This window comes from Haplochromis burtoni, unplaced genomic scaffold, assembly GCF_018398535.1.
Source record: "Haplochromis burtoni strain Fernald_Lab_line unplaced genomic scaffold, NCSU_Asbu1 Contig_65, whole genome shotgun sequence".
NCBI classification, from domain to species: Eukaryota; Metazoa; Chordata; class Actinopteri; order Cichliformes; family Cichlidae; genus Haplochromis; species Haplochromis burtoni.
Window position 1 is genome coordinate 1,438,568 of NW_024582426.1, and position 25,114 is coordinate 1,463,681.

The 25,114-nt window shown below is 38.7% G+C and overlaps 1 protein-coding gene across 1 annotated transcript; it reads right to left on the bottom strand.

Moving 5' to 3' along the window:
- Positions 1–5,671: 5,671 nt before the first annotated feature.
- Positions 5,672–21,563, bottom strand: LOC102293061 (protein-glutamine gamma-glutamyltransferase K). Its single transcript, XM_005923282.2, has 14 exons — positions 21,445–21,563; positions 16,489–16,772; positions 16,179–16,370; positions 12,246–12,497; positions 10,988–11,106; positions 10,788–10,895; positions 10,321–10,498; positions 10,098–10,236; positions 9,543–9,735; positions 9,196–9,349; positions 8,778–9,062; positions 7,082–7,242; positions 6,848–6,984; positions 5,672–6,748 (listed from the first exon to the last, which is right to left on the bottom strand). The coding sequence occupies exons 2-14, from the start codon at positions 16,769–16,771 to the stop codon at positions 6,589–6,591; spliced, it is 2,361 nt and encodes a 786-aa protein (XP_005923344.1). The 5' UTR covers position 16,772; positions 21,445–21,563; the 3' UTR covers positions 5,672–6,588.
- Between the last annotated feature and the right edge of the window lie 3,551 nt (positions 21,564–25,114).

Below are 25,114 nucleotides of genomic sequence, written 5' to 3' on the forward strand. Positions count from 1 at the left end.
ATATATATATATATATATATATATATATATATAATCTATTCATCAACCTATATTTACATTTAAAACATATAATTTATTTTATTTTATTTAACATTTATTTATACAGGTAGTCCCATTGAGATCCAATGTCTCATTTGCAAGAGACCTGTTACAAAATAACACAATCAACCTACAATTACCAAGCAACACCTCCACCCAACCCTCCTTGGTCTCTCCCAGAACTTTTAAATAGAGTTCAGACCCTCAGGGACACATTTTCCCAAACATCCTGGAGAACACAAAGGAGAGAAGTGATTGCTACACACAAAAAAAAAAATCTGTTTGCACTAAAAGTCAGCACCCATATTCGCAGTAATTGCACAAAAACAATTACACTAAAACACAAAAATCAATTAATCTGGGGCCAATCTCATTGTTTTAGCATCTGTCCACCATACACTAAGTAGATGATCAAGTGCCTGGAATGCATATAATTAAAATTTTCAGTAAATAATCAATATTTTGCTGTGTGGCAGGCAGGATGAAAGACCCAAATTCAGGACTCAAGACGGAGAAATAAAGTCAAAAGGCAGCTTTTATTGCTGGGAAAAAAAATGACATTAAATACAAAACTAAACTAGGAACTTCACAAAACTGGTTATCAACTTTCTCATTAAGCTAAAATAACTATGACAAAAATATAACACTCCTACAGATAGGAAAACAGATTAATGCTGCAGAAAATCCTTAAACTTGGGCTCTTAGCACATAGATCAGTAAAATAAAGATTTTAGACTTAGTTAATTATTTTATCATTTAGTGCATTTATTTGTAATGTGACAGCTGCACATTAGAACTCTGAAACTTTTAATTGTAATTATTTAAACATTAATTTTTGCTGTCTCATAGCCGAATCAAAGAGATGTTGAAAACACTTTGTCAGCAGATCAAACTAAAATAGATTTTATTGACTGAACAGGTATTCTTCGTAAGTGTATTCTGTGTTCCAGTAGCTGCAATTTCACCAGTGTAAAAGAGTCTCAGCAGCAGATTTACAATCAAGTACAAAGGTTTGCATTTTTACATTTTCTGCATCACCAGCTTAATTAGCAATACCATTTTGCCTTGACAATGCAGTGCTTCATTCAGTGGTTTTAATAAGGTATTGCTTAACAAAACAACTTGCACACATAAAGCATATTTCCCCTGGAGGAAAGTCGTACTGTGCTTAAAACACACTCTAAATGAAAGATTCATTGAAAATGTGGCACTTCTTGCCAATTATCAACTGAAAGTCAGAACATAACCTGCTCCTGGCCAGGTAATGTATTCAGAATAAGTTACCACGGTGATTTAGTAGATAAAAAGGGACCGGCTTTTGTGATACAGAAAACTTTGGCATTGAGGTCGACAAACCTTGCTCATCCATTACTCTATCTTCTTAGTACATCCCTCAGGCGATCAGTGAGGTCACCTTAAGATTGAAAATGATCGCCCAGATGTTAAGGATGTTGCATGCTCCACTTCTGAGCCACTTGTCACTGAATGTGAAATAATTCCGTGCAATCACTGGGCCGCATAGGGTCAGTGATTGCTCCGGAGCCGCATAGGGCTCCGGAGCCGCAGGTTGCCGACCCCTGCACTAGTGTATAAGGTAAACAAGTTTATTTATGTATGTAAAAGCAATTTTATTAGTTTGACTTGACCCTTTTGATTAGCAAGTATTTCTTATAAATAGCCATTACAATGCGTCTTTGGATATATTCACATTTGTTTTATTCTTTTTTGTTCTTTTTTTCCCCTTATTGTTCATCTTTTCTATAAAAAAAATTGAGACAAATTAAATTGTCTTTGTGTGGTTTGGTTCAGCAGTCTGTTTCCCACATTATTGTGTACATTACTAATGTTGCATAGAATACCATTACTCTTGCGTGTCCTTGAATGCACGGGTTCTCTACTTGCCTGCACTACATTAACAGATTTTAATGGCTTAGCACAGTGGGCATGGGTTAGTCAACCTTTATGCATATTCAAAACATGTAAAGATAGATTTAGAGAACTCTGCAGCCTTATTGAATGCATTTATGCTCTGAGTGCTTTTAGTTCAGTGACATGTAGGACATTTGCTTTTACCCTTGAAGGTTTTTTTCCCAGGTGTTGCCCACATGCTGCATGTCATCAGAACTAAAACACTGGTTAACCATACTATTAGTGAGTAATCATTCACAAAGTGGTGGATTAGCACTCCTTGCACATGCTCACATTTTTCTTTTCTTTTTTTCAGACAATAGATCATGACAGACACTCCTTAAACACCTTTTCTATGCACTTATTAATTATTAACATGTACTTAGTAAAATAAAAGAAAGTGTCATGTTGGATCTAATAAACATGAGTAGAATGGTCCAGCAAAAAAAATACACATTTGTATATTTGGTCACAGCTGTTCAGTGTTGAGCTGATCTTAATATATTAACATGTTACTTTTGTTTTTGTTCCTTTGTTTCAGTAGGGTCCTGCTGACATGCATGCTGGCTTTTAGGCACAGCTTACTGGCCTCCCAAGTACAACAAAGCTACCCCTAATGTTTCGGATCACCTGGGCTTGGTGACCTTGCAAATAACTACAGTGAACAAAGTGCATTTTTTGCTTTTGTGGATATATAATCAGTCAATATAATATATGCAGTCGAAGTCCCATTTGTAAAAACCCCTGGGCCATGTGGGTACTAAGTGTATGTTTTCTTTTGTTGTGCTGTGCTTTGTCCTGCAGGTGCTGATCAGAGCATGTATAGCTGCATGAGCTACGCCTGGGCCTGGTGTGTTCAGCTGTAAAAGCTCACTCATTCCTGCACTATGCATCTAAAAAACTTGTCCAGTTCTATGACAGCATGTGGTTTATTTTTTGTGCTTTCCATACGCACTAGCAACCACCCAGACCTGCTTTACACTTCTTTTTCTTTTCTTTCTATACTTTTCCTTTTGCTGGAATCATTCAATCTTTTAGGGACATTTTACCAACTTTATGCTGATGACATTCAGTCCTAAATCTCTTTTAAGCTTCGCTAGCAGAAGGTCCATCCTTGTTGATTGCTTAATCCAGGCTGGTTACTTGCAGTCTAATAATGATCTTGTTTTAAATTCCAAGAAGACTGAGACTGTGATTATAGCTCCTCCTGAATTACATCCAAACATCAGTCAAGTGATTGCTTCCTTTTGCTCATCTGCAATGTCACATGTGCAATATTTGATTCCTCTCTGGGCTTTGGCTTACATGTAAAATCTATTTCTCATTCCTGTTTCTAACAGTTAAGTAACATTTGCAAATTGTGAGCAATAGTCTCCTCAGTGGAACTGGAGAAAACTATTCATGCATTTGTATCATCGTGCCTAGATTACTGCAATGCCCATTACCAGCTCAAACAAATAATCTCGTTCACACCTCCCCGCTATACAAACTGACAGACTGTTAACACTTTCTAGTAAGTGAACTCACATTGCTTCTATTTTATATTCTTTACATTGGCTCCCAGCAGATTTCAGGGTTTGTTTTAAAATTCTTGTACTTATATGCAGAGAACTAGTTCCAGTTGATTTATCTTAGCTTCTTATCAAACACACCACTGCTTCCAGTCTTTGATCACAGGCTTGTGGTAGTCTACTTGAAGAAGATGGTGTGAGCTTTTAGGATAATCTTAGACAAATATGTCCATTCCCCCAACTGCTGACTCTAGTTGCTGTCCATGGTGCTGATCAAATCTAGAATGATGCTATAGATAATATTGAGAATTGCTATATGCTATATATTGCTTTTGCACCTACTGTGTGTGTGTGTGTGTGTGTGTGTGTGTGTGTGTGTGTGTGTGTGTGTGTGTGTGTGTTACAGAGAGAGAAAGGGAGAGAATAAGAGAAGCTCGATTGCTCCAGTACAATATGGTGGTAAGGGCCCAATAAGAAAATCTGCCCTGGGACCTAACTCAGAGTTGTTACACCTGTGGAGAGAAAACTACTGGGAAAGCAAGATGAAAGTAGCCTTTTGTGAAGGAAGTAGTTTGTGTACAGGAGGTAACCTTGGGAAAAAGACAGGACTGGAGCCAAACACTGTACTTGATATGTTTTCACACCACTGCAAACAGCACACTCCAGTAAACAAATAAAACTGGAGTGGCTGTAGGCTATGTGAACACCTACAAGTGGTTTGGCTGTGGAGAGATTCAGTTTGCTTTTACCAGTTTGTTTGGATAGTTTGATATATAAACAGATGGTCTGTAACTAACCATAGTGATTTGAAAACTGCTACATTGGAAATTGATGGAAATACTGAAGGTCGGTGAAAGCAGGGACAGCAGCATCTACACTTCCTCAGAAAGCTAAGATCATTTAATAGAGAAAGACATTGATGAAACAGTTTTATAAATCCAACAGACTCTGTCCTTCCGTGTTATTTGTTGATTTAGAAATTTCTATGTGAAAAGAAAACCTCACTGAAACCTTCGGAAAGAGTGAAGAGCTCAGAGGAAGAGCGACAAAGCGGGTGACGTTTTCCAACGCTTTTATGTTCACCACATGTTAATTTTACACACCACAGCTGTAGCTGTATGTACTTATTTCCTGTGATGTGCCATTACTGAGTCAACATAGCTTCACTGGCTATTCTGGGTCTGTGTTAGCATTTTGTTGTAGTTAATATCAAAGCAATTGACAGCGTTAAAGCAAATACACAGTTAGGTTGTTTCAGTTTCTTTATGTTGCATTTCACAGTCTGTTTCTAGGTTTGATTGACAGTGTGTAGAACAAACTCCCAGAAAGTTTAAAAGTCAGCAGGAACAGCAGCAGCAGCCACAGCAAGCAATTCAACAGATAGTTTGTGGGAATTTTTTTGACAGTGACAGTGAAACCCACCCACACTGCAGCTGCTGATGCCACTGTAAAGGACAAAAACAAATACCCCACCGATGCATTTCTTCCAAGGGCACATAATCCAGTTTATTGGCAGAGACGATGCAATGCATATCCTCACCTTTATAGCGCTCTATAAGTGCAACTGCTATGTTGTGTAAATGGATTTTTGCCAGGGTTGAAGAGGTAATTTGCAAAAAGAGAAGCCAACGCTGTGTTAGACAAGGTGCTTATGTATAGAGAAGAGCTTGTATGAATGGGTGCGAGTGTTTGAGTGCTCAGTTAGAATGAAAAAGAGCTATATAAGTACTAGGCCATTTACCAAGGCTGTAGAGCAGTGGACTCAATACACACCCTTGTGGGGAGTCAGCACTCAGTGTTTGAGTGCATTCTTTGCATTCCGATGGTCTTTGGCATACTTTTAATTATAACAAGTAGTTATTTGAGTTACCATTGGCTTGAAGCTGCCTGAACGCTCTTCTCTACATTCATCATCAAGAATTTTCGTCTAGAGAACGGATACTCACTGGATATTTTCTTTTTTGTATAATTTTCTGTAAACTCTAGAGACTGTTGTATGGGGAAAACCCAGTAGATTTTTAAAAATACTCCAGCCAGCCTATTTGCCACCAACAAACAACATTCAAGCACATGCTAAATAGTTTAACACTGGCAACTGGCAACATTGAAAAAAAAAAATTCTTAGCAGAGACACAGAGAACTTTTGACAGCAGCTGCATAACAATGGGCACACGCTGACATTAAAAATCAATAAATCACAGAATAAAACATAATTTTAATAAGTGGCATTTTATTAATATAATAGCATTTAAGTAGTGATTTGATATTTAAATGATTCTTTTGGCATCACATAATAAACAAAATAAATATATATAAAAATAGAATCAAAGACATAAATATAACGCCAGTCTTTACATAAGCACATCTCTTCCATTAAAGCCAGCAGATGGTCCAACCTCAGCATCTACTGTGGGTCCCCAGACTGTTTCCTAATCATAGTAACCACATACTTTCATATGCATACTTTTTGCATATTCCAAGAAAACGTGAGGTGCTTATGTGGTGTGTCGATTATGTCTCTATTGCACTGGTTGGTTTAGAATAATGTTCAATGCTTCTTTTTTTTTTGCAAGTCTAGAAGCATACAAGATGAGGAAATGTGAGTAATTGTCACTTTAGTTCAATACATCAATACATGTCAGTGCTAGCTATAGTGCTTGATCGGCTGTCAGAGCATAATGATGACATTTACAATGCTTACATAAGATTTCATAAAAAGTCATGATAAAAACTTTCTGGTTCCACATGGACACCTTTGCAAGAGCAAACATGTTCCAAGGAGGTTTTATAGATGCTGCCTTGTTCAATGTATTGTAGAAGTATGTTGCAAGAGTTTGAGCATTAAGATGTAAAGAAATTTTTATGCAGTTTAATACTGGTTTGCTTATTGTAGAAACAGTCTATTCTCTGTAACAGCCCATAAACGCCACCATGTTATCAAATATTTTATGGTTACGCATGGTTATAAGTAATTTCAATATTCTACTGCAAAAATAAATCAGTACTGTGCTTTGTGAAAGAAATACTGGCTTATCATATAGAAGGCAAAAAGCAGAAAAAAAAGACACAATCAGTGCCTATATAAATGAAATAACTGTCAGCATTCAGCCTCAAAGTGGCTCTATTATCACTATAGAGGGGCGTTGCTTTTCTCCTCCACAGTGATGTCACTCACACCATGAACCTGCGTGAGCTGCTTACAGTCCAGTGAAACTAGTAATTTTCTCGTTCCAGAAAGGGTGGGGATGAACTGCTCAGTGAGAGACACAGAAGCGTGGCTGCCAATATCTCTGAGGGTAGGACAGGAAATGACAGTAGCAATCACAAAAGAGATAGCTAGACAAGGTATTTAAAAAAAACACAGTATAAAGTATATTATTCCTCCTTACCCATAATTTATCATTCGAGCAGTCAGAAGGCCAAGTCCTTCCACATGGAATATCACTGCTTTCAGCACTTGTGGCAGTGGATTAGTAAATGAAATCTCTACTGACATCTTCTCTCCTACCACAGCCTTCCCCAGTGGCTATTTGACAAAAAACGGAAAGAAAACAACTTTAGATATAGATTTATATCTTAATCTTCTTTCCTGTAATAATCACCTGATTAACTATGTGGCTTACTTTAATGATGAGGTCTGGTGTTCTGAGTCGGAAACTGAACTGAGTAGCAAGGATCTGCTGTGTTTCTGTGACCCTGCCTGATACTGTAAGCATCAGGGCAGCCTGATCTATCAGTTTGTCCTTGTAGTCTTTGTATTCCAGGGCCCACTCCAGAACCTTTTCTGTAGACAACAGAATAGTGAAGATGGCCTTTATAATTAGTGATATATATATATATATATATATATATATATAATATATATATATATTATATATATATATATATTATATATTAGTGGCTGGTTGCTCACAAACAGAATAAAAGAAATCATTCTCTCTATAAAAAGAGGAGAATAAATCAAATTGTATTGGGGCGACCGTGGCTGGGAATCGCATCTGTAACCGGAAGGTCGCCGGTTCGATCCCTGGGCTCTCTGTCCTGGTCGTTGTGTCCCTGGGCAAGCCACTTTACCCTACCGCCTACTAGTGTTGGCCGATGGCGCGATATGGCAGCCTCGCTTCTGTCAGTCTGCCTGAATAGTGGTATTGTAAAGCCTTGAAAAGCGCTATATAAATGCAATCCATTATTAGTAATTATTGGGCAAATGTACTCCTCCTCTGTTCAAAGGCAGAATGCAGAAGGTGGGTGGTATTGTCCACAACTGACTCAAAGCTGGACAGTGATCTCTGTTCTAACATTGCCTCCACAGTGTCCAACTAGAGCCCAACAACCTAGCCTGCCCTTTCCTGTAGATAAAGTTAGTGTTCAGAGTGTAGTAAAGTTTATTGTATACTTATAGTACATGACTATCTACAGGACATGGCAGCCAACCCTATGTTGACTGGCTGTTGGAAAAAAGGGATTTCTCCAGAAATCCAGCACCATCTCCTTAGTTTGTAATTATTCAGGCGCAGTCGGTACCTCCCACACTACCCCTCAAAGTCACTCACTGGTTTCCTGTATTCTGCCTCCTTAATCCCCTCAATGAATGCGAATGCAACTGTGTCATCCCAAAATTTGACAGAACTTGGTATTGTAATGTTAGGCACCAGTACATTATAATTTTTTACAATAATTTACCTGCAACCATTGTCAGCAGATGTTTTCAAACATATTTAGCTTCATAATATTATATCAAGTTAATCTTTTTTTTAATATATATATTTTTTGGCCTTTTTTGGGCTTTATTGGACAGATACAGTGAAGATTGACAGGAAAGCTACACCTAGACATCATTGATTCCTTTTATAACATATATGGATACAATGTATGGGCACCGCTGAGGGCAGAAAGCATCTCCAAGTCTCAAGCCAGCTTGAAAAGACTGGATTGCAAACTGTGGATTAGGAATGATTGAGTTTCTCTCTGGAGTGGAGGAATTCAAGTAATCTAGGGATTTGTTCACAAGTGGGAGAAGAATGGACCGTGTATTGTCAGATATTTCGGTGTCATGTCTGTGTGGTGATGCAGTGGTAACGGCAGAGATGAGCCCAAAGGCTTCCCCTCTTCATAAGTTTAAGACTATGGAGTCACGCAGTGGAAATTGGCTTCTTCAAAAAGGTGTCTGCCCTTGCCCATAGAGATGGTGGTGGAGGGAAAAAGGACTACGATCCAGACTTCAATAAATAATAAAAAAAATATTTATTCTGCTTGTGAGATAAGCCTTGTGATCTTGCTGATGAAAAAAAGTCATCCAAAATGAAATGCTCCACTCACCCTCATTGGGAAGTACTTCTATATCTGTCGTGTCAGTTCTGACTGTAGCTTTGTGGACACCGGTGTAGTACATGACTGACACCTGGCTGTGCAGACTGACACTGCGTTGCTGTGAACTGCTGTTTTTCAACGTGATCATCAGCTCTGCATCTTTTCCCATTTTAGGACCTTCACCATCTAGCGTAACTTCTAAAGAGACATCCTGAGCTGTAGGAGATGAATAAGCTTTTGCTTTGGAGCCAAAGCTACATGCTGTTTCCACAGCAATGCGTTCCTCATTTGAGCCTGAGAATGACAAGAAATATTGAGATAATTGAATAAGTTATCCAACAATAATATCTCAGTTATAGCCCTTTTTAAAAAATTTTGTGATCTCCTTTAAGTCTAAGTAAGTGTCTGCTTTTTTGTTTGATGCTACCTTCAGGATGTTTGTAAAGGTGGGTGATATCACTGCGTTCATTAGAGCCAACTGCTTTGGTGCTGATGGAGATGCCCACAATCTTTTTCTCACTGTATATTTGAGTGAAGGTCCCATCTGCATTCTTCTGCCAGTAGATTTTATCACTGTTCACCTGAGATATCAATGAGACATGCCATGAGAGCGAGATGGGGTTAGAAAATAAAGTCCCCACCACAAAGGAAGCTGTCGTGCATATATTTAATGCGTGCCATATGAATCCTTATCAGTATACAGTGTTTTCATATCTACTATGATAAATGTCTTCTACCTTCCCAAAACACAGTAAAGAAGAATATTTCACAAACCTCAGCAAACACAAAAGCTGTGTCACGTTTCAGGTAGACCTGACCATAGCGCACAGCGGCGAGAGAAGCAGGGCCACAGCAGTAGGTGCCCTGGCTGGTCTCTTGAGGCGTGGCGTCGACAGCCTGCCATCCTCCGTGGCCAGGAGGTAAGTCATTACGAGCCATCCAGCAGTCATTCCACACATGGAAGTTCCTTCAGAAAACAATTATGGTTGGTAAAGTAAAGTTATAGTGAAAACAGCTGTGGAAATTTTAGTTCTGCGTAAATCTGTCAAGTACTATGAGGTTTCTGTGGGTAGTTTTTAAAACCTGTTGTAACAATTTTAAAGTAAATCAACCACATACCAATGTATAAATGAAGACACATGTGCTGATGTTGCCATCTTTGTATCGTCAGACTTAAATTATTAGGCTATACCACTTATCTTTTAGTTGTTTCCAAATACTGGTTGCTTGTACCACTGAGGAGTAACTTTAGATTAAGCCACTAGAGTCATGCAACGCTTAACCTCCTTCTTTGTAAGTCAAGGTAAATGTGACATATGGTGAACATACCAAATTGAGTCCACATTGAGGTTCTCTATAGGCTCCAGGTTCTCATCCAGGTACACATCTGTTGTCAATGAAACATCTGTGTCATGTGCTGAGCTGAAGTTGGTCACAGTTCGGGTGGGAATGCCTAAACACCGTAAAACTGAAAAGAAGACAATGGGTTTAATATCGTATCAGCCACTTAGTTTGATCAAATAAATTTATTGTTAGCTGAAAAAAGTCTAACCTGTAGTGACTACACCAGCAAACACCCAGCACTGGCCATATTTAACAGGGGTTCCATTCTTTTTGTGGTATTCCTCGAGGATTTCTACACTTCCACTCCACACTGTTGGAGAAGTTCCATTTGAATAATCTCCTGACCAGTTTCCCTCCAAAACACCTTGGTCATCAGGGGAGTTTACCTGAGAAATAAAGGAAGTGTTTCATGTTTTCATGGTTGACTTTAAGGACAATACCCGAAATACCTTAAGTTAGCTAGGTTTTCTGTTTATTAATTCAAATCTGGACATTTGTTTTTTGCATTTGCATTTAATCCATAGTGTGCAGCCACCATTTGGCCACTTGGTATCCACTCCAGCTTTCAGCCACTGCCTGCGTTTAGGGGACTATGATATGGCATATGCGGTTTAACACATTTTACTGTTTGTTGTATGTCCAGTGATGTCGTTGTTAGTTGGGATCTCGTCTCACCATTGCTGAGATGATTCGCACCACATTAATTGGGTCACCCCACCCAGATGGAGAAGTTCCACTCTTTTCCATGACAAAGAGGCAAGCAGCCAGAATCCTGTCATTAAACTGATATCAAATGAAAGGAAAACATGAGGAGACCATGTCAGTTTCGACCGCTAAGCTTGGTCATTAAACATTAAGATTCAGAGCACCCTCACCTGTCCGTAGTTCCATGTCCTCGCTCCAATTTGATCCTTTGTGCCATAGTAGATTCGTCCAGTGTCATTTAGGATGTACTCTTGCCTTTCATCTTCAGAATCCATGTACACAATGTCATCTGACAGAAAATAGGAAAGGCTAAATTTTTAACTGGAAATAACACAAGGTCACTCTGAAGCATAGACTCTACAAGTAGGCTTTATCTTCTAAATTTGGTTTCTTTTCTATCACAGTTTCATGGTATTTTTACCACCCTAGATGTCTTTTATTAAACTGTCTGAGTCATTCTTGAAGGCTGTCTGTGGAGATTTATTTTGAACTGATGACAAGGGTATATCCATACTGTGTTTGTTGTATAAGAGCACCTCCTACACATATATTATTTGGAAACGATGGCATACGTCTGTTGTCGTCTGGTGACGCTTGTAATTTTTGTACTGAACTTTTGAGAGGTTCAGTAGTTGTCATTTTAGGGGCTGTCACTGCTTTGTATAGGGCATTATTTCAGAGAAATAGTGTGGTATTTTTGGAAAGATAGACTCACTACAACATAAGAAGATGAAGCTGAACAGAAGGAGGGAGATGCTGGCTAGAAAAATACTCTTGCTAGCAGCATAACCTGAACATGTTATATTTAGTGATAACTGTGGGAAGATACTGCTATTTAGCACAAAAGATAGTAGCACCATAAGTGACCAGCCTACCACAAACAACACTGCAAACAAAAACTAACCCTTTAAAGCCTAAACAAAAAACAAATTTGTTTAAAAAAAAATGTAATTTCCAGATATGATTTTTATTTTGGGTTGTATTTGATACATCTGGCTTTTTTTTTTCTTGTTGTGTAACTTCTTTAGATTTTTCAGGGGGAAAAAAATCACACTGATGATTCTGAAGTCACAAAAAACTCACAAGAAACTGTATGTATCAAATATGATACACTAGGTGATTTAATAATTTTTTTTTATTTGCCATTCTCAATATGAGAATTTGATTTTCTTATTTAACACTATGCCAGAGGACTTTATTCCAAAAAACTCCAAGTATGCAATTCAAATTCTGCATGAAATTTACACTATAACCTACACAATAGCCTGACGTGGCCCAACTTAGAAATGTAACTGCACATCACCATCACCACAACCCACACAGGTATAAATACTGGTAGCAGGGTTGGCCACTTGCATAGGCTGCATTATAGGCTCTGCATAGATTCATTCCAGAAGTATAAATTAACCATGAGATGTCCATATTTACCTTGACACCAGGGGTTAAACAATATGTAGATGTCATTGGCAGGGTCATGTGTGGAACTGGCCGATCCATTTTGATTATTTGTTTCCACTGTGAGTTGATATCGGCCAATGACGGCTGTGGCTGGAGAATTCACCAACAGTTTTATCTTTTTGTCCTCCTGTTTCACAACAGCAGCCTCCCAGCGATCATCCTCCAGCTTCGCCACCAGTGGGATGATTACATGAGTTCCCTTTGCCACTACTGCCAATGGACCTTAGTAGGTGAAAAAGAAAAGAAAAAAAGTGTTACTGGCTGTTATTCATAACATGCCCAAACAGTTACTGTGCTTTTTTTTAAGAATCACTTCCCTCAATTAAAACCACACCTGTATTCCCAGAGTATGTTTGAACAACAGAAACTAAAAAGAAGGAACACAGAAAGCTCTGTCCTGACAAGCTGTCTACACACACACACACACACACACCTTGCGTGACAGCATTTGATCTCAGCGCAGCTGTACTATAAAAGTCTCCATGTTTTCAGCTTCACTGTTACTGCACTATCTTGACGTTTGAAGTTAGTGTGGCCTCATCATTATCAAAAGAAAGCTTGATCTTCAAAGACAACAAAAAAATAGTGTTTTCTATAATATATAAACTCACAATTTCCCACAGTACAAACAGCTGAAATGTTCAATTTGTTGCCACATTAAGGAGCTCTCCTTCTAAAGTGATTGTGGAAAATAACAGCTTTCCATGGCTATCACTCTCTACCCTCAGTGGGTGTGACCTTGTCTTGACTGTGTTTTCAAATGCTTTAAGAGAACTGATTTGCTTTTCTCCAGTTTCACCCTGAGATGTTTATCTGATTCAGTCATGGATAGACAGGTCACTGATTGTGTGTGACAAAAGGATTCGAAAGCGACTCGCAAAGACATGAGGAAAATGAATGAAACGGCCATTGTTAAGGAAAAAGTAGTTGCCTCTGCATTATAGTGACCAAGAGGGAGGGAAAAAACAGACAGGAGATGCCAGGACACCATAATGACTTACTGGCTGATGGGAAAGCAGCAGCTGTGCACCACTAGCCACCACGAGTGATAAAGATAGCAAGTTCATTAACATGGACAAAGACTACACCTTTACATAACCACTGAGGGACTCTAACCCAGTGACAGCTACTCGAGACTCTAACTCTGGTTCAGGGAAGACTTTATGATTTTCTTTTATAAAAACAAAAGAGAGCAAGAGATAAACAGAGGGAGAGAAACATAACACTCTCAGGCGCACAGCTCTGAGTGTGAACACATAAGCCCCTCCCACCTGCTGTCTAAACCTTCTGTTTTCATGAGGCTGCCAATCAGAAGAAAATTGACTTAAAGGGATGTTACTGGGAAAGGAGAAAAGTTAATACAGCTTTTTTTTTTGTTGTTTTTTCCCAAACAGTGGATGAAATGTTGGGGTTCAACATAACTCATGAGAAGATAAATTAGGATATTTTAAACTAAGAATCAAGAAAGAGTTACTAAGGCCTCTGTAGCTGAGTCCAAGAATGAAAAAATATCCTTGGAAAGGAGCAAGACTCCTTTATAATTCGACAAGCTTGTTAAATCTAACAGATAAATATGCATGATAAGTGCTGTAGATATTCAAGGAGACCAGTTGATGAAGCCTTCTGTTTTCGGTGGCTATTGCTCAATAATTGGGACATAAATTATACCAGTGCACAAAAGAACTGTAATTAGCAGATGGCCATGACATTTTCAGACACTTCTGGGTACAAATGAGCAAAACCCAAAAAGTCTGATGATAATTGTTAAAGAGTTTACTCCTAATTGATGAGTAACTGCCACAACTTGACATTCTTACACTCTTGTTTTGTATCTTCAGTTTATGGTTTCCTGCTGCGCACAGCCTGCATTTCTGCAAAGCAACAGTAAACAGCTGCTGGCTAAAGATTCTAAAGACAACTATTCCTAGAAATATTGAGATTTGATAGTTCCAGGGTGTATTAACCCTTGTTTACTGCCAGGCCTTTTTTCTGCCTTACAGGGGGAAAGAACAGAGGAGAAAAAACTGTCAACGTGCAGTTCACTGTGCCTGACACTTTCATTTTGTCAGGTGTGACAAGAATCACCTCCTTAAAATTTTTTGCAGGGCTTCCGAACCAAAAGGTCAGAGCATCTGTCAACTGTCACTCTCTTTCGCCTAAAAAAATCCTTGACTATTTAAAACAGTGTGTCGTTTTAGGCTGTGCTGTGATTAGCTTTTGTGCTGTGTGTCTGATGTGTCTCAGAGTACAGTCTTTAGACTGAATATAGGGTACTGTAAGCATGCCTGAAAACAGAGAGCTGGGGGCAATTTAGTTAGTAATGCAGTGCCATTCTGGAGAGCGGTGTTATGGTTTTCAAAAGCATAAAAACTGGCATTGTCTGCTGCTTTTGTTCTCCTGCTTATTGCTGGTATTACAGATGGCTTTTTAAATTAGTGTTCACGTTGAATGTCGCTGTTGTTTTTGTCTCAAATTATGGATAAAATAGGTTAGAACTATATTTTTTTCCCTCTAAATGCAAAATCTAGAATTTAAAATGTATACATTATTATTCTGTCACTTTACCAAAACAAAACCTTTCATTAAACAGTGCATTATAGAGCCCACCTTTTCTGTAGCAGCAGCACTGTAATTATTCTACTTAAGTGTCCCTAACTTGCTATCACACACAGCTGTAATTGTAAGATCTATATTGGTTTTCCCTGTCTGACAGCATTCAATTCTCACAAGCAGTGTGTAGAGACAGGCATGCACACTGGGTAAACAGGTGGCGTCCGAGGCTCATGCAGCTGGCAGTGGCAGCAGTGACAGTGAATTCTCAGTAGAAGGGATCTCTAGTATCAGCAGGACTGAAGACTGCATCTGTAAAACACTCTCCCAGGACCATAGCAACCCCAACTGTTACCATAGCAATCTGAACTAAAAAATCCCCTTCTCTCATCCACAGCCTTCCCATATATCTATAAGTATCTATTTCACACATCTATGCAGCCTCAACACACAATCAGCAAAAAAACACAGTACAAGATGTGAGCATAAAAGAAAAAAATGTCTTTTTTTTGTAAATTAGAGAGCTTCTACTCTCCGGAGAGCCATTTATAATGAATGAATGGGCCCTATAAGACCTGCAGTCCAAAACCTTTGATGCAATCCCCAGCAACTTCTTAAAATTGGCACTAAAAACAAGTCAGTATGTATGCATTCCCATGTTATAATGCCCAATTTCAGCTGTGAGAACAAGTTTGGAGCCTGCAAAAGAAACAAACAACTATTGTGGTGTCTAGGGCTAACTTAACTTTACAAAATTGTCCAGTGGATTTTTTAAATTTAAATACCGTGCCTTGACTTCAGATAACACAGGAAGCTGTTGCTGATAGTGATCTCCTATTTTACTGTAATTATTTGAGAAATAATATCATCTGGTTTATGGATGCATCTTGGTGCTTAACTATTGCAGAAAAGAAATACTTCACAGGAGAATAAGAAAACAAAATTTCACTGCATTTCATTGAGTTTCATTTCAGTTCAGGAATATAATCAATACTGTAACTACAAACAATTAAAAATGGGTCTGCTTTGTCTGGAAGTGCATGTAGAAAAAAGAAAAAAGAAAAAAGCAATTTAGCTCCATTCATTCCTATTCACAGTAGACTATATTAGAACAGGCTCCCCACTATATGCACTGTATCATGTGCTGCTCTGCACAAGACTTCAGGAAAACATGTGAGTATGTTGTGACCAGTTTGGATCCTTCCCATCCAGTTTCATACTCTGGCTCTAAATATTTCAGGCTAGTCTTGGATGAAATTCAGTCAAATTTGAAATTTTCTGTTGCCCCAAAAAACAAAACAACACTATAACATGTATAACTTTTATAAAAGTCTCCATTCACTTCTCACAAACCTGTTTTAAGGTCGAGATGAAGCTCATCGGAGGAGGGGTTGAAAGGTCGAGATAAGGTTATCCACATCTCGAAACTCTGCCCCCTGCGGATGATTAAATTATCACTTTGGTAGAGATGAGTGTGATGCTCTGTGCGATTCATCCCTGATTTGCTTTTCAGGAGGTCTATTGACTTCACTTTGAGAAGGACATCTGAAGAAAAGAAAAGAAAAAACATAGGACACGTTGAAGTATTTCATATTGTTGGCATTTCTTCCCTTTTTGGGGGGGGGGGGGGTAAACAGTGGCTATATGGAGTCTCTCTAATCACCGTCAAGCTCTTTGTCGCCAGGCACAGGTTTCTCGCTGTTTCCCCCGTCCTCCTTACCCGGCCCATCAACCAGCGTGACCTCAGTGTCTATGCCATCATCATGCTTGGGACAGCAGCATGGGCAGACCTTACGCAGCCACTCCTTGCATGCATTTCCTTTTTTAACATTGTTTTCCTTTGGCTCTTCTTTTTCTGCCTCTGTGTCCTCCCCAAATCCAAAAGTGACAGATGGAAAGCGACCTACTGCAGATCTGCCTCTTGCTGATCGCCTCTCTGCAGGCATTCTGGAGAAAAAAAAATGATAAAGAACAACAATTAGATAATCAATGACTTTGGTATTAATAATAGTTAACATCCCAGCCTTTACAAATGCTTCTATGCATATATTTCTTTTCACAACTGTTCATAAAATGGTCATAAATGATCAAGGTACCAAGTAAGCGATCTAAAAGGTAATCCATTGTCACTGTGAACAAAGACAAGAAGGGTCTTTTCATCAGCTAAGTTCAGCAGTATTTTTAATCCATCAAAGCTTCAGTATCTTATGATCTAAGCTCGCAGGCTCATTACTGATGGCTTCTATGCATCATGTCTTTGCTTCAGTGTGAGAAATTGCTGATTTAAGTCCTTTGAAATAAATTTAAAAAACCGGAACATAATCTTGCAGTGAAACTCTACCCTAACATATTATTTCCCAGAGTGCAACATCTGGGCGGGGAAAAAGAAGAAAATGGTAATGGTATGGTAATCTCAAGAAAGTATTATAAATATTACATATTATTCATATTAAACTGCAACCATTTCTACTGTTGATTGGTTATAGTCAGTGATTTCAGTGTTGCTTGACTCCTTACAGATAGTCTTTCAACAATTTCTTTATCTTAGCTAACCATCTGAACGACTGAATGGCTGCTTTTAAATGGAGAATATTCATTATCCATTACCATTATCCATAAGAATGTCTATTAACTGGAGAAACATGTCTGGATTTCTGCTGCAACATTCGGTGTAAACAACATGAAAACGTCCATGATCTATCTTGCCTTGAAACAACAATTCATGCTGCTGGTAATAATGTCATAGTGTGCGTGATATTTTTGTAACATACCTCAGGCCCCCTTAATACTGACTGAACATTTTTTAAATGCCAGAGTCTACCTGAGCGTATTGCTGACCACGGTCGCCTCTTTATGAGTCAAATTGGACAGAGATTGGACTCATCTCCAACGGGGATGAGTCTGCCTACAGGAGGGAGGTTGAACGTCTGGTGTCCTGGTGCAGCCACAACAACCTGGTGCTGAATGCCCAGAAGAGTGGAGATTATTGTGGACTTCAGGAAGCACACAGCCCCACTCCCCCCCATCATCCTGACTGACACCCTCATCACCACTGTGGACTCATTCCACTTCCTGGGTACCACCATCACCCAGGACCTCAAGTGGGAGCCCACCATCACCTCCATGATGAAGAAGGCCCAGCAGAGGATGTACTTCCTGAGGCAGCTGAAGAAATTCAACCTGCCAACACGGACGATGATGCAATTCTACACTGCAATCATCGAGTCCATCCTCACCTCCTCCATCACCGTGTGGTACGCTGGAGCCACTATCAGGGACAAACAGAGACTGCAGCATGTTGTGCGCTATGCTGAGAAGGTGATTGGCTGCAGACTCCCATCTCTGCAGGACCTGTACACCTCCAGGACACTGCGGCGTGCAGCTCGGATCACAGCTGACCCTTCTCACCCTGGACACAGTCTGTTTGACCTGCTCCCCTCAGGCAAAAGGCTCTGGTCCATTTGGACCAAAACCTCTCACCATAAGAACAGTTTCTTCCCTCCTGCTGTTGGACTCATGAACAATAGCCATATGACTGTTCACACCACAAACACATGACTCTATACTGTGTTCTCTGCATCTGTTCCATTTTTGCACTGATCATCACTTATGTTTATTTAAGTGTTGTCTTACAGTATGTTTTGCACTAAGTACCGCAGCAATTTCCCAATGCTGTAAACCTGCTCAACATTTGGCAATAAAACCCTTTCTGATTCTGAAATGGAGCACCAACCTTGAAAATGTGGTGGAATGGGAGCTTTTAATTACATCCACAAATTTGTAGGAGCTAACGATGCTATCACATCATTATGAACCAAAAACTGTGAGGAATATTCGTTCCTTCATTTATGAATCATTGATTTGTTTTCAAGGAGAAACTCAAACGTGTGTTTTGATACAGCCTAGTCTGTCTCTACATCTTTAAACTAAAGATTAGTTCTGTATGCACAAAGAATGATTCCCCCCCCGGCAAGACTTAGGAGGGGTGTTTTGACTCTGCAGTAGGCTACCCTCAGGAGACTTCTGTAGCTGATCCTCTGAAGCTGATTTATGAGTCTGTGAAAGCATTTGGGTGGTCCTCTGGGGAACCGAGCACATGTTCTTATCCACAGCTGTGCAATGACAAAGAATTTTGTCATTGCAAATTTCAAAGAACACAGTCGTTTGTCACCTCTTAAGAAGAAACATTACACACAGGGTACATTTCTCAGGTGAACTACAATCATCACAACCATTTCTCTCCCTCTCTCTGTGCTTTGCTCACTTCACTCTGATTTATCTTGCACATTTTTCTTCCTTCGAAGAAATACTATAAACCTTCTAAAAGCCTTTCACACCCACACTTTACATTCCTCGACATCAGCGACTGTTTCATTTTCACCAAATAGGTTCAAACAATAATAAGACTGACAATGAGTTCGGTTCTTATTCATATGTCGAGAATCTGAGGGGTTAAAATAAATTGCAAGCAGCCTCAGCATTGGTGACGAAACACCTCCACCCAGGTAGGAACTGGGCGTCATATTTACTGCTGGCAGACAGCCAACTAAAAACTGCTTAACAAAACAATGTAGAAACAAAGACACACATGTATCTACACACACAGAAACTGATTTATTGCCTAGCAACAAAACATTTTTAAAAATATATGTATGTGTATATATATTGTACTCCACACAGCTACATTTATTAAAGATACAGTGGTTTCCCCCCCCCCCTTTTTCTACAGTCAATACGACAAATCAATTTGTTCAATCAAGGTTCAAGAGAAGTAACCAGAATACCTACAATGTTGTGCCATTACAGTTTTAGCAGACTTGTATTCTACTGATATTTTCTCTGTTTAAAGAGTTTAATTTGACACAAACAATGTAAAGCTTCAGCTGTTGAACTAATTTTTTAACTAAATAAGTACAAACATATAAAAACAAACTGTTTTCATTCTTGTTTAGAGAAACTGAAGATCCTTTTTGCCTACAGAGCATTTTAACAGCATGTACTGAAAGGTTTGCTAAAACGCTACTTCTTTTTAAAATGTCTGAAATTGTTATAAGTTAATTCAAGATGGGTCATCCATTCAAGTCATCATTTCTAGTAAAAAAAAAAAAAGAATATCGACACATTTACAAAGTTATAAAGTTATCTAAAAATAAGCATGCAAATAACCTAAAATAATTGCAGAAAATCCTCCTGCACTGAATAGCAGGAGCTAACGTAAATGTCAATAGCTTTGCATATATTTGTTGAAAACAAAAGAATTGAATACGATAAAAGTTATCCATCGAGATTGGCCCACAGTGGGTACAATGGACCAGACAAAATCTATATTCTAGATGACAGCACTTACTAATTACTCTCGATAGACTCGCTCTATAATAGCTGGGATAGATTACAGCCTGCCCGTGGCCCTGATAAGGATAAGCAGAAGAGAATGGATGGGTGAATGGATGAATGTACTCATTGTCTATACGTTCCTTTCTTTCAGAAAACAACACATATTCTCAAAACTAGAAATTTAAGGATAATAACAAAGAAAGAGCCCCAGAAACCTTTTATGAACTTCATATCCAGATTTTTGTGATGAACTAGACTATTGTTCTGCAAAATTTAGTTAATCACGCAGCGGCACAACAACATATAAGATATGCTTAACTTGGTTTTTGGAAGTAAATCCATTTGGATGTTTATCTGGTTAGAGGGCAGTAGCCCAGGCAAACACACAGAATAGACATAGCTCCTGTTAGTTTGCTTGCAGGATGATGTTATATTAAATAATATGTCAAATGTAAAATTTTGAGATAAGGGGAACTTTCATGAAGGTGCCCATCAGTGAGAAGGAGACAGCCGATTGTCATTACTTCTTCAGCTGCTGTTTTACACTCTAACTAATCAGAGCATATTTTCTCTGGCTGGCAGTGGCACATCTTAGATGACTGAACCAATGAGCAACTGAAACTGGCATTTATACAATGATAGTCAAATGTCAGATTCTTAGTTTACCCTCATGACTTTAGCAGTTGATGTAAAAGACCCGAGTGTTATTCATTAAAGCTGGGTATTTTCCTTCAGGAGGGTGCTGAGCAGTAAGCATCCACAGCTGCACTCATGACCTCTTTGACCACAGGACCGTTTGTTTTGAAACACAAGGAGAAGTTCTGATATCTATTTCGCATTACAATTAAACTGACAGGAAATGATCACTGTATTTATTGAACTGTTATGCGTAATTTGGCAAATCTAATAGCTATTAAGGTGCTACTGTGAATCATATCTAATATGTACAGCATACAGATATTTTTTGAGGAATTCCCTGTGAAGAAAAATACAATAATGTAAAAAATTGATTGACAGCAAGAGCTAATTTCGCAGGAAATAGAAATGTCAATGAACCTTTTCATTATTTTTTCATTAATACACAATCCTGACATGGCAACTGAGGTAGCAATACGTAACTGCGTTTGAGCCATACTCCTTTTCCCTATTAATGAATTATTTGGTTGAAAAAACTAATGTTTAGAAGAACAATTGAATGAATGTGAGCTAAATACAGTAAACATTGTTAGGAACACAAAGTGTAAATCTGTCTGAGCTACATAGCAAGTATAGAGTTCAAACTCACTCAGTTCAGTTTGAGAAGAAATGTGAAAGAAATGCAGTCTGGAGGGAGAAACCTTGTCTTCGATGTGCCTTTCTCTTTCTTAAACAAGCTCCAACTTCAGAGCTGCTTTAAATACTTGGCTAAGACTCAGGGGACACGCCTTTCTGTTGCACATGGAGCAGTCGGGCCAGATATTTCTCCAGACGCTGAAGCAACAACAGAAATTATTTAGGCATGGCACAAGCAGCCTTTTAAATATTACGAGAGAAAATAAAATTTTCTTGTCACTCTTGGTATGAACTATATCGGATAAGTTATGCAAAAACTGACATTGTCTCCTGTTTCAACTATTTTATTTAGTAACAAATTTTCACCTGTGCCTCTCCCACTTTCACACAAAACAGGTTAATCCTCGGTAAGACAGTGAGAACACACCTCCCTGCTGCACTAGCATCAATCATGTCAAATGTTTAACCAGAAGCCAACGTCAGAGCAGGTGAAATCAAGCATCCACTTAAAAAATTTTCCACTATTGGAAAATATGACAGTTTGAGAAACTGGGCTAGTTTCTTGTTCTCTTCAGTATTTCTCATCTTAATTATGTTAAAAAGTTCATTGTTTTTTAACATATGGAAAATGAATAAGTTAAGTAGAAGTTTGAATGGTTGTCTGTGTTGTTGACCCTGCGACAGCCCTCTTGCTCTATGGCAGCTGACACCCTCGTGACCATGAATTGGATAAGAGGAGAAAGCTGGACGAATGTTTTTGGACTTTTTGTTTGTTTTCGACAGTTAAAGTTACAAACTCTGTACCCCGTTATATTTAACGTGATTAGCTGTTCCAGTAAAGTAAAGAATTCTTTATATAAAGATGAATGCACAATAAAAAAGATGACATTTTCTGCTTTGACACATGACAAAAACCCATCCTTCAGCAAAGTGGCATGATATGAAAACCTTTGACCTACCTGATGGCACATGTGGGATGCCTGCTTCGAGGAATATGTGAACCGGAAGGGAGTGGATGCCCACTCACTTTTATGCAACAGACATGACCACTGACTGGTTGAGTTGGTTTTCACTGATTGATAGGTAAATGAATGCTGAATAAAGCCTAATCCTATTAAGAGAGCAATTAATGAAGCGTAAAACCCCAATGAAAGTCATGTAACAATATTCTTCCTGATACCACTGGATACAAGAATTCAATAAACAGAGAAGACTTCACTATACATAGTGTGGAAAATGTTACCGACTGTGGTTCAGATGCTACAGGGTCCAGTAAACAAAGCACTGGTAATTTAGTCCCCTCCACATCCTAAGATGACCTTGGGTAAGATGGTGGACCCCCTGAAAGCTCTGCAGCCATTACTGCTTTGTGACAGTGTGTGGGCGTAAAAGGTTGAATGAGAAACACACTCTAAAGCACTTTGGACTGTTAAGCTTTAAAAGTACTTTACCAGTGAAAGGCATTTAGCATAGCATTACAGGCAAAGCAGAAACTTCTTTGCCGTGCTAAAGTAGATCTTGAGATGATCAGTCGGTTCAAGAGGCTCCCAAAACCTTCCTTTCAGGAGTTTACATTGGGGGCGGGGGGTTATTCATTGATTTCCAACTTTTCATGTTGCTCAGCAGATTAATAATAACAAGACTGACAAATGATGTGATGATTATTATCTTGATTAGCTTTAAGGCATGGAAAAATGCTCATGTTAACAGCTTGTGACATCATTGTATGACTGCAGAATCGTTTACATGAAGATGAAAACACAACACCGTTATAACCCTTACATAGTGTTCATATTTGATGCCTGCATATGGTCCAGGTTAATTTTGACCCAGGATGAGAATTTGCTCATAAATTTTCAACTGCAGATCTATTTGAACCATATGCATAACCTATGTGACAATAATAAATGGATGATTAATCCTTAATTAATGTTTCAGAGACCAGGGAGAGTGTGTTTTTCTTCATTTTTATTATTATTATTATTAGCACAACCTTGCCCTAAACCTAACTTTAAAAGCCCGTACATGTAACAATTAATGTCAAGTAGGCATAATGTGCAGCTATATACGTATCTTGTCTATACTTCTTAGCCAATTCAGAGACAGCTGCCAGGGGGAAAGAACAGTTGCATTGTAAGTTACAATCACAGCTTGAATGCCTAAAACTCCTTACAGCTTTTTGAGTGCAGCATAACCTTCAAGAGGTGCCAGGCTGACAGTGACTATGACAAACATTTCTTTGAGTACAAAGGTGTGCCATGTTTCTAATTTTTTCTCAGCTTCTTTTATTGTTTTTAGACACTCCCAAAGAAAAGTTTTCGCCTAATGCAATTCCTTCTTAAAAATGACATCACAGTCAAACAAACCTGATGTGTTGCAAAATCCCAGCTCTTCACTCGAAAAGGCAAACGAATGAACAATGAAGGTGGCATCAGTTAAGGGTGGACCGGGTGACACACTGCTAGTCGCTCTGGCACACCTGAGTTTGGAATCATACATAAAAGTAGATACATATTTTTTCAGGCCTGTCATATAAGCCTACTCAAAAAGAAAAAAATGATCAATGGAAGGAGTATAATATCTACTTAATTTTCCTAAAGATTGCTCAGACCTCCAGTTGGGTGTGAAATTTAGGTGCTTCTGGATTTGAAGTTCATCCAAGCATAATATAGACTCTATGTTTAAGTGCCCAGCTTTACATTAGAAAAAATATATTTGCAGCCTAGTAAAACAATTAAACAAGAGGACAAAAACAACTGTTTTGGTCTCTATAGCTATTTTCTCTGTTTTTTATAATCCACCTGCTTTCATTTAGTTTAGACTTAAAGTTAGCCTTGGCCACCTTGACTGACAGGTGTGGCAGCACTGGCAGCTGAAGCCCAACCCTTTCTGCACCCTGTCACCTTTGCTAATTGGAGTCACAGAACTGAACGTTCTATACCTGTGGTGCATTTCGAAGCTTCTGTAATAGAGTTAACTGACAAATAACATGCACAACCCAAGTACAGCACATCTAAAAAGTCTTTGCTCTAGTTCCAGTGAGTCGGATATTTCTTTTGTATGGTCATTTCCACTATGCACCTGGCAGTTTATAATTAATAAATACTGCTCCTAAACATGGCCACATCTGGGTAAAAAAGAAAAACTAAACACCAAGGCTTTAAAATGAAGATTTCGGGAGTTTAGAGTAAGTACTTTTTTTTTGTCTTGAAAGACATTTAACGCTCTTTTTTGGGATGTTGGCTGACTTTTCCCCCCAATTCCTGTTAAAATGATCCCATACTGCTTTAATACTTGCCTGTGCCCTGGGTATGAGTCTACTGCTTTGGCAGTGTGTTTGAGATCACCGTTATTAATGAAGTCGTCGCCAAATAGATGCTTTTTTGCATGGTGGCTCAAAATCTGACTATACTTATCTGCATTCATAATTCAATCAACTGTGCTTTTCAGCCACTGGCTGAAATTCAGCCCCATAACAGAACCTCCACTTTGATTTACAGACGGTAGACACACCCTTATACCTATTTCCTGGCGTCCTGCGTATATACTGACAAAAACTTGTGAGTCCAAATTTTTTATTCATCACTCCTTAAGACCTGCTACCAGCTATTCTCAATCCATTTCTTGTGTGATTGACTTCAGCACACAGTAGATGAATCAACTAAAGGCCAGATGCACCTCTC